The 11,111-nt window shown below is 37.8% G+C and overlaps 1 protein-coding gene across 1 annotated transcript; it reads right to left on the reverse strand.

The window, feature by feature from the left end:
• Positions 1-176: 176 nt before the first annotated feature.
• LOC109064968 (matrix metalloproteinase-23-like) lies at positions 177-8,964 on the reverse strand. Its single transcript, XM_042743914.1, has 8 exons — positions 8,531-8,964; positions 6,557-6,700; positions 6,229-6,367; positions 5,956-6,123; positions 4,402-4,566; positions 3,867-3,977; positions 3,566-3,692; positions 177-1,359 (listed from the first exon to the last, which is right to left on the reverse strand). The coding sequence occupies exons 1-8, from the start codon at positions 8,615-8,617 to the stop codon at positions 1,164-1,166; spliced, it is 1,137 nt and encodes a 378-aa protein (XP_042599848.1). The 5' UTR covers positions 8,618-8,964; the 3' UTR covers positions 177-1,163.
• Between the last annotated feature and the right edge of the window lie 2,147 nt (positions 8,965-11,111).

The following is an 11,111-nucleotide window of genomic DNA, read 5'->3' on the forward strand; positions in this document are numbered from 1 at the left end:
ACTAGTTCTTTCTTCTTGAATGAATTTTTCTAGAATGATTTTTTTTTATAAGCTCATATCCTCATATCTGAGAGTCACAGATCCACACCTGCCTCTAAGTGGTTCTCAACTTGGGGACTTTTGAGACCTTTAGGGAGGGCAAAAAAAAAATTATTTTTTTTTTTTATGATATAATTTTTTTGTTAACAAGCTAAAGGCCCATTCACACCACAAGCCATAACTATAATGATAACTATATTAGTGTCCATGACGACAGGGGTCCTAACGTTCTGTTTATAGCGCGTCTGCCACTTTAAGTGCTTAAGCTGTGAGTGCTTGGATTCTGACTGGCTGTCAATCAGTTCAGCTGTAAAAAATTCTGTTCTGAAAATTATTCCAATGTAATTCTTCCTGTGTATAAAGTTATAAATTGTCATATCCAACTTCATCCACATACGTACTATTTAACAAATCTCAAGTGCTTGATATTCTTCTTATTCTATATACAAAATGTCACGATATTATCGCCCAGCTGTAAGCTGCTAAATGCAACTATAAAGCCTGAATATAAGATGTCATAAACAGTAACATCACAATTTTTCTGTAAAGCTGCTTTAAAACAATCTGTATTTTTAAAAAGCGTTAAACTTTTATACTTCCGTTGTTATTGTTTTAGTTGTGCCGTGGACTTCTCTAAAGAATTAGAATGATTATTAACACTTTATAGTTATTGTTGTTATTGTCCATGGTGTGAACGGCCGTTAAAAACACTCAAATCAAGGCTACTGAAAAACTGGGGACTTCACATGCACCACTAAGTATGAAACTGTACCTTTGCAAACCAGGTTGTGAAGATTTAGATTTTTTTCCCTCCTCAATTCATCTAAAATGTTTGCAATTCATTTTTTAACATTCAGAGATTTTTTAAGCATCTTTGAAACCAAATCTAATGCATCAAAAGTGACGTTTACCTTATAATAAAAAAGCACCTTTGTCATCACTGCAGCAGAAGTACAAAAGAAAATCTAATTGGTGGTCCTTCCGAATATTGTCTTGGATCTCAGCGTTATGAAGGTTGGAAACGCCCACTTGTGCAGGTCGTCCATTATGACAGAGCTGTCTGCGCCGCAGCGGAGGAGAGCCCTGGAGGTAGAGCATGTGATCAGTACATCAGCATCGCTCCATCAGCTGTTGTTGGACGACTGCTCTGGCTTCAGCCGGATGGCCCACGAGTTGGCAGAGACGACGTTACCGCGCCGATGGATGCGGCAGGTATACGTGCCTTCGTTGAATTCATTGGCCACGAGCCGCAGGTCTCGATCTTTAATTACAATATAACCAGGAATGGATGTCAGCAACTGCTCGCCGTCCTTATACCAGCTGATGAAAGATGAAACAATGCAGCTGAGATACACTGGACAGAAACTAAGGTTAAAGGGATACTCCACCCCAAAATGAAGATTTTGTCATTAATCTCTTACCCCCATGTCGTTCCAAACCTTGAATGAAAATCTTGAATGAAAACCGGGAGGCTTGTGACTGTCCCATAGACTGCCAAGTAAATAACAGTGTGAAGGTCCAGGAAAGTATGAAAAGCATCGTCAGAATAGTCCATCTGCCATCAGTGATTCAACTGTAAAGTTATAAAGTGAAGAGAATACTTTTTGTAAGCGAAGAAAACAAAAATAATGACTTTATTCAATAATTCATTTGTCAACAGTCTCCTCTGTGTTTCTCCATATCACCGTATGCTGTATATGCTCTTCTGTATCATCCACGCCACAAGGATGCGCTGTTTTCTTTCAAATCAAAGCTAAATACACGTCGCTTCATAACGTTACGGTTGAACCACTGATGGCAGATGGAGTATTCTGATGATGTCTTTCATACTTTTCTGGACCTTGACAGTGTAATTTACTTGGCAGTCTATAGGACAGTCTCAGGCCTCCTGGTTTTTATCAAAAATATCTTAAATTGTGTTCCGAAGATGAACGAAGCTTTTACGGGTTTGGAACCACATGGGGGTAAGTGATTAATGACTAAATTTTCATTTTGGGGTGGAGTATCCCTTTAACACTTTCTATAAAGCCCATATTTATAAAAGGCATGATAATGAATGCATGCATTATAAAAGAAACGTCTTATGTTATATCATCTTATAATTAATCATAAGAATTAACTTTTAAGATTATGATTATTTATAACACATGAACACCATATTAAATCTACTCTTACATTCATAATGCACTATTTATGACATTGTGTATTTAAGATCTGCACACTATCTTACTACATCTTGTAAGTGGTTAGGTGTGGATTGTTATTTGAGTGTTCCCTGTGAGGCTAATATTAATTTAGATGTGAGCTAGTTAATAATTTCAACTGAAAAAAAAAAAATGCAACGTTTATATGTTAGGCTACTTTTTTTAATGGTCCCCTTAGTCTATTGACTATAAGCAACTTTGCAACTACATGTGCACTAACTCTCATTAGAGTATTAGTAGGCTTAGGTTAAGGTTAGGGTTGATAGAACGTGACGTTCTTGCAAACTTACTTATAGTCAGTTTGTCTGTTGGGGAACCATCAAAATAAACTGTTAGCATATATTTAGCAGACATACTAATAGTCCAATGACTGCTAGTTGATATAGTTGCAGAGTTACTTATCAACAGCTGTCTAAAGGGTACCATCAATATAATCAAACTGATATTACATCAAAAATAGTTCACATTCATCTGATCTGATATCTGATCTTATGGAAGTTTGAGAATTTTTTTTTTTTATTATTACTATACTTCTAAGTGGTCTTTGCTTTAAGTAAAGTAGCATATAAAGATGGCAAGATATGAGACTTATAATGCATCATAACTATGAAAAGTTTAATCCATTGTAACTTAAGTGGATGCTACATGTTCACTGTGTGATATAAATCAGCATACTCTTAAAAGCTATAACCACAAATAAGTAAATATTATAATATATTAAAACTGTTCTTATGAATATTCATAAGATATAACATATTACAAGGTTTTTTATAATGCATTAGGCATTCATTATAATGCCTTAAGAATACCCTTATAATGTATTATAAATACGGGCTTCATAGGAAGTGTTACCAAACTATTTCATAATTATGTTACATTAAAAAGATGAATGCATCAACGTAAGACCATGACTGCATTTGAACGATGCCTATTGAAATTTCAAGTCAGCGGCACCTTTACAAATACATTTACTGAGAAATAAGGTGACATGTTCAATACTTCTTCTACCCACTGTAAATGCTTCGTTTTATGATCAAAGCTCTGTAGTTTTATTGTGGGCAAAACATATAATGTGATGCAACACAATAATGATTTAGAGATCAACAAATAAACATTCCTCAAAAGCCTGACGATCATATTTGATACTCACATCAAATTTTAGCATTTAACATTTTTCTAAAAAATGATGTATGGATAAACAAGTAAATCTAAGTTACTTCAGTCCAGTAAGTGTTCATCTTGAAATATTACTAGTAATAGAAAAGTTATTCTTATGTTCGCATCATAAAAATCATTAAAGATTTTACAACAGGATGCTCTACCTGACTTTTGGAGGCACTCTGGTATTTTTTGTCCCACAGCGGAAGCCCACAACTTTTCCACGAGGCACAATTTTGATCTTCACATTTTCAGGAGGAGGTGTCGGTGTAGACACTGCATCCAGAGGCTCTGAGGAGCAAACGAGCACGTTAAAGAGTCAGCTGAACCAGTGTGTGAGTCTATAATATCACTACTATTTCAACTAATGGACGACGTCCGTCCACATGTGCAATGAAGAATACTGTGTGGAAGTGAAGCCAGCGCTGCAGGAGATGTTGGAGGAGGATGTCTTCAGTGTCTCACCGTAGCACAGGTCGCAGCGCTGCGGGCAGTTCTTCTTCATGAAGCTCCGCCTCCTCTCACAGAAACCCAAGCGGGCCCAAGGGTCACACACTCGCTTCTTGTCCATGCATCCTGAAGCAAACGCACACGCAGAGGATAGAAACAAGCATAAGCTTTAAAACTCTGGAGAGATGTGAACATGTTCAAAATCACTTATTTTTGAAGTTCATACAATAAAAATTCAACCCATCTACTTTCTAAATGCATGTTATAGAGCTTACTGTTAACAATTCATCCATGCATGTTTCATTTTTGACCTCATAATGTTTAATAAAAATGTAATAACTGGATCTTCGGGGGAAAACAACAGACTTCTGCAGGCCTTCTCCAATCATTTTGGTCGATGATACTCCGCCTCCACTTTTAAATGCCACGCCCACACCTCAACATCCAATTAACAATTGACTCATAGAACCAAGTCCTGCCCTACAGTTTATGTGTCACAATATGGAACAAAAGTTCCAATTTTCAACGTGACTTTCCAGATTGTGCTTACCGTAAAGGCGCTGGATGCCCCAGATATCATCTTGAGCGATGTTCCTCTGACCCGTGTACGTTGCATTAGGGTGCATTAAAGCATTAGGGTCCCGTGAATGCCAGAGGCCTAAAGCGTGACCGATTTCATGAGCAGCTACCTGAACCAGGTCATTCAGCCACACACCTGTGCCGAGACAACACGCCGTCCAATCAAAGAAGAACAGATGGAGAATTTCTTAGAAGATATCTCCTTACAGTATCTGATTTCTAAGTTTAAACATTAAGTGAATTAGTAATTAAAAAACTGCTTCTTGAACATTTATGAATCTTTTGTTTCAAATCAGTGGTTCAGAGCTTGTATCATACTCCCCAAGTCACGTGATTTCATAATATCATAGTGTTTCAAACCTTACTTCCAAACTGTGTGAAAAATCCAATGGTCTGCCAATAAATGATATTGCTCTGGTGAACCCATGAACCAGTGTCTAATGATTTTCTAATGGAAAAATATCAATGTCATGATTTACAAAAAGGCACGGTGTCTTGAGTCAGGTCTTCATTAGGCACAATGTTAATAAACTCTGGAGGTGTAATTTCAGTGTGCAATCTAATTTCTTTTCCATTTATTGTGGTTTTGTTCTCCTGCACCTGAGCCCAGTTCAGGTTTTGAATGTGCATACTTTTTTTTTTATAATGTAGGTTTATTTTTGATTATTTTATTGAATTTTAGTACTTATACATACATAATTCAAAAACGATAATGATAATTTCAGTAACACTTTATTTTGAGGACCACATTCTAACTATGACTATTACTAGAATGTTGGCTGTACTTTATTAGTACTTATAAAGCACATATTAATGCATTATGCTGCATGACCATTCTTTAGATCCCATAATCCAATCCCGTACCTAAACTTAACAACTACCTTACTAACTATTAATAATAAGCAGCAAATTAGGTGTATATTGAGGCAACAGTCATAGTTAACAGTTAGTAAACAGAGAGAATTGGACTTGCCAAGCCCACACAAAACAAGCACTACATTAACGCAAGAACACAAATTTTACAGATCCTTCATATTCCATGGTTTCATTTATTTGTAGATATTTATTTGCGGTTTTTGCACTTGATCACCTATCATCACACCTACATGATCTATTTCCTGTATGCAAGTGAAACACTTCACATTTTACAAAATACATCGATTCATCTCTATACGGTGAGAGTACAACACTTTACTCTAGCGCCAGCATCAGTTCAAATTTAATGTAAAGTTTTAGCAAATACATTTTGAAGCACATCAACTAATCTAGACACTAAAAACCACCTGGTGCTTTCGATTTTCATTTGACTAGAAATAGATTTTCCACAATCTCGGATTTTGTCCGAAACATGGTGCCAAAAGTGAGTAATTGGAAATTAGTTAAACAGCAACAACAACTTATTTTATCATTCCCACAATGCAGACAATGCCACTTTGAGTTTTCAGTATTGGAATCAATGAGCAGATAAGTTATATTTGTATTCTGACAGGCACCCCATTTTAATAAAAATGCATTAAATCAGTACCTTGTTTCCAGCTGAAGCGGGATTTGCCCAGAATCCAGAATTCATGGTTGTCAAAGTGAATCTCTCCACGTGGGGGAAGGAAGGCGTGGGCCAGCTCACCGTTCAGTCCATCAAAACACGGATGCAGTGGAGACCACCAGCAATCTGTGTGATTGTACGTGTAGAAGCCTGACTCAGAAAAAGAAGGTGTTAAAAAACTGCATAGAGTACTCTGTCAGCCTGCCAAAGTGCACATGCCTGATGTTTTGGCCCCTTTCCCACACATTTATTTACCTATAGTGATGTCAGCACTTTTGTTGGGGTTGGTGATTTCAGTGAAAGTCAGAGGAGAAACATCACTCCATTTCGTGAAGGCGATGCTGATAGCTTTGCGCGTGTCATCTTTATTCAGTGTGTTGGGGAACTTTGTGATTTGAAAAGGGAAAGGCGTTAAATTACTTCCAGCCAAAAATGAATGACACGCTTTCAAAGAGTCTCCGTGTCTGCTCTCAATCAGAATGCACATTTACAAAAGCCCAACGAAATATCCCTCATCATCTGAACCCCAGATTATCTCATGCATCTGTCCGGTCATATTTTTATATATCCTGTGTCTCTCTCACTTGTAGGTGACGTTGAAATGCTCCCACTTGTATCCCAGTGGGTTGATGGCATAGCGCTTGGATCGGGCCTGACCTCGATGAGGTCTCACTTCCACAGGAGCTGCCGTCTGCACACACGGTTTATTCAAATGAAGACTAGCCACCTAAGAGGAAGACAGAAGAAGGTGTGCTGAACGAGTGGCGGATATTATGATGTTGAGTGCAATATTATCATATACTGTAGAAAACCACCAAGTCCAAAGTGTAACACAGATGATGATTCTGACCCACTATCAGTTCACCGCTCAAATTCTGAAACATTATGATGTAAAATGAATAAGAAATGTTTCACAAATTCCCTCGATTATCATTTAGAGTTTTCTACAGAACTGTGGAGTTCATGCAGCTCCAATCCTGCTGCAGTTCAAGCAAAAGAGGGAGAGTACAAATGCAAAGACATTCTGAAATACTTTACTTTTCACTCAAATAGTCAAGCTTATTCCACGTGAAAAACAAGTGCACTAAATGTGCTCAAATCTTACAAGTATTTCCAATAAACTGTACTGAATAATGACATAACAGGCCACGTTCGTGACTATTTCTTAAACTAATGTGTAATTACAAACCATTTTAAATGCATGACACACAAGTTTCAAAAGAAAAGACATTAATGCAGTATTAGGTGTACTCTAAATGTTTGTCAGTACATTTTAACCATATTTCAAAGGCAATTTAAGTGATTATGAAATGACCCTAAGTCCTATTGTGTAAAACAACATTCCTACTAATTGCACTTAACATAACTTTAAACTATAAATAGCTACTCTCATTTAATTGCAATTAACATGCAATTAAACATCCAAAACATTCACACTTTCATCCTTTTTTTAAAAGAAATCTATTTTTATTTGCATTAGGCTACATCACAAAAAAAGCAAAACAGAAGTGGTATCAGATTTGTTAACTTTTAGAGCAGCAAATAATAAACCAAATCAGTAGAGTTAATGACAGAGTCGGTCTCATATGAAATTCCAAATATATGACTTTGAACCACAAAACCAGTCTTAAGTCACACAGGACAATTTGTAGCAATAGCCAACAATATGTTGTACTAAAATGTATTGTTGGTTATTGCTGCAAATGTACCTTTATGCCAAAAATCATTAGGATATTTCTGACCATTTCAAAACTTAATTTTTGAGTAGTAATATGCATTGCTAAGGACTTCATTCAAACCCTCAGATTCCAGATGTTCAAACAGTTGTATTTCTGCCAAATATTGTTCTATCCTAACAAACCATACATTAATGGAAAACGTATTTATTCAGCTTTCAGATAATGTATAAATCTAAATAAACTCTTCTGACTGGTGTTGTGGTCCAGGGTCACATGTATTTGAGTTGTGCTGCAGTCAGTCACTCATGCAGCCGAAGCTCTGGCAGATCTGTCACACACATGTGCACGCGCACGCCCAGAGCACTCTTCCTCCTCCTTTTGATCTCTGCAAAGATTTTACAACTCTTTCCAGTAAAAAATAAAATGCACGTGACCCGCCAATGAATGTCTCAATCTGACAAATGAGTAAGTAACGAGTTTTTTGGTTAAATTGTTTGGAAGATAAAGATTACTGGAGTAAGTGTCTGCATTTCAAAAAAATAAATAAATAAATAACTAAATAAAAAATCTTGGTTTACCAGGCTAAATACTTTTTAATTATTATGAAATTTACTAGCAAATTCTGAGGGAAAACTGATTTTTTTTTCGACGCAAATATTTGCTTCAAGACACCAACTTTTAGCGGTGTAAAAGAAAATACATTCAAGAAAGCTTTGCTTAAAAATGCATGTATGAAAATAATTAGTCTGAAACAGTTTTAAATGACGCACTTCAGATGTCTGTGCTAAACTTATTCTGAAGGGTCGTAAAAACCTGTGCATGTCATTTCAGTGCTGTTATGAGACCAGTATGAAGTTGAGATGATGCCGAGCGCTTACCGTGGGGTTTCTCCACGCAGGTGCGGTCACGGCGTTATCCAGCAGCAGCAGCAGCAGCGGCAGCGCGCAGGAACAACCCCAGCGCATCTTTAAATCACACAACTTTCCTCAAGGATTACCTTCCACTTTGTGCTTCATCCATATATTGAGTCAGGAGTATTTCCGCATCCAGACGCGCGCCTCAGGACAGACAGACTCCTGCGAACGCTTCAGCTGAACGTGTTTAACACTCGCAGTCGGGTTTATTTAGTGCACTTTTGCTTCTTGCTCTGAACTTCGCTTCCAGTGTGCAGGAAGGATCCCGCAGGAGCACAAAGCGCCGCCCTGCTCCACTCTCATCTCCTCCCTTCATCAGCTCAGAACAGCACAATAATCGAAAATGTTAGCCTATCTTGTGTTTTCACGACGTATGCAAAAACATAAAAGCACATTTTAATATAAAAACACGTTTTTCCCCCCACACATTGACCTGAAATAAAGGTCATTTATAAATGTTAAAGTTGCAAAATTCTGGAACACCGATATTCACAGTAGCCCAGTAGCCCAGGTCACGTCACCTGAGTGGAGGAAAAAAGAAAAAAAAAAAACTACTGCGAATTCTTCTTCATTTTCTCAACAGATATGAATGTATATCTGGATTTCTCTGCAGGCTAAACAACACCTCCAGTACATCACAACAGGTTCCTGCAAAAAAATAACTACAAAAAAAAAAACAAAAAAAAAAACCTTGTTTCCACTCTACAAAACATTGAACGTTTAAAAGCTTGCCTCACTTTCAACTCCAAAAGGTAGACTCCTCATTTCTGCAGTTTCAGTGATATCTCACTCGAATGCAAGAGAACATTTGAAAGGGCCACACATTAAGCATGCATAAGCTGCGCTCATTAAAAATCCATTGTGAAGAATTGCAGATTTTGGCATAACACATGGCATTCATGGCCAAACGGCCCTCAGTCTCTAGCCCTAACCTCATTAGTGTGGTTGACCTTCGGAGGGTTCAGGAACAGCGCTTTACTTTAACTCTCACAGCACTGTGGAGAGAAGTCAGTGTCTCTGAGAGGAAGTCAGTCACTTATGATGGATATCTTCTTTGACCTGCAGGGTCAACATACAGGCTGTTGACTTCACATTCATAATGCATTTCTTTGTTGATGTCTAAAAGACGATGCATTTATTAAAAAGTTAGTCTTGTACTCCAAAGACTGGGCACCCATTCAGTCGCAAATGGCTAATCAAATCACAACTGCTTACACATATACATAAGCACAATGCCATTGAAGGTCAAGTCATTAATTTAAAAGCAGCTACACATTAATAAAATAGGAAAATTAGTGTCAATGTTGTAAACGAACTCAATTTGAGCTGTAAAGCAGCTCTGTGGAAGATAATAGTGTCATTATTCATCTCAGTGTTGTTTTAGTATCAGTGTTCATCAATTACAAGACGAGTTGAGTACAGCTCTACAGAAGGCAATCGTGTCACTATTCAGCGAGCCGACGCTTGTTTGTCCGTCAGTGTCATTGGAATAGCAATAACACCGCTGCATTAACATAAACGATGGAATTCCCGAAGCAGAGAGAAACATGGATTTGGAGAAGGGCACCTGAAAGGCAGCCTCATATCTTTTGCGAGTGGTTTTGAATTTGGCTGGAGGCCCAGGCTTTGGCTGCACTCCAGGTGACTGCGGAACCGGGGGCTGCTTGACCCTTCCCTGTCACTCACTCTGGGAAAGAGCAAAAGAGAAAGGGAGAGGGAGACGGAAGGACGGAGGAGAAAAAGACTAGCGGGACAGGAGATTCTCTTTCAGGGTCCCTGAGAGATGAGAGTTTAATTGGCCATCGATCCATCAGTAGGTCCTCTGGCTCCTGCACCCGCTTGATGATTGGCCATGACATCAGCCTAAATACTCGCGCTAATGAGTGACTTCCCACACAAACACCCCGTCCATCCCTGCCGCAGGAAAAGAGCTCAAAACTTTTCCCAACCAGCTATAACAGTGGTGCAAAATCAGACCACCAGCAACCAACCGAACCCACAAACAGTGCTTGTATGCATTCCTAACTCTCATTTACAGAATTGTTCTTCTGTGTGGCTTGTCAGAGCAATAAAACTCAAGAAAAAAAAAGTAAACAGATTTATCATGTATTTTGTAGAGCCATTCTATGCAGCAATGACAAGAGCACATGATCTTCTCAAATGTCAACCACTGACTACATAAAAGGAATAGTTAATCCAAAAATGAAACGGTCTGTGAAACACAAAAGATGATATTTTGAAGAATGTTGTTAACAAAAGAGTTACTCCTGTCCTCATGTTTAGAGAAATCAGGAGTAAATGCAGAGGCGTTGTGTGCCGTGTGAACATGATGTTACTGCAGTTCTACGCTAAACGTGAACATGCATTTACACTTCTTCACTTGCACAAAAACAGATTCAGTATTTCTCATTAGGAACTCAAACCTGCAATTAGATATAACACAAAATATCCTTTATGTAATTAAATGTCTTTGCTGCTGACCTTGGATGATCCAAATCTAATACTATTATACAAAAGATAAACATAATATTTGTTTCATTATTAT

The sequence above is a fragment of the Cyprinus carpio genome, chromosome B18, assembly GCF_018340385.1.
Source record: "Cyprinus carpio isolate SPL01 chromosome B18, ASM1834038v1, whole genome shotgun sequence".
Taxonomy (NCBI): domain Eukaryota; kingdom Metazoa; phylum Chordata; class Actinopteri; order Cypriniformes; family Cyprinidae; genus Cyprinus; species Cyprinus carpio.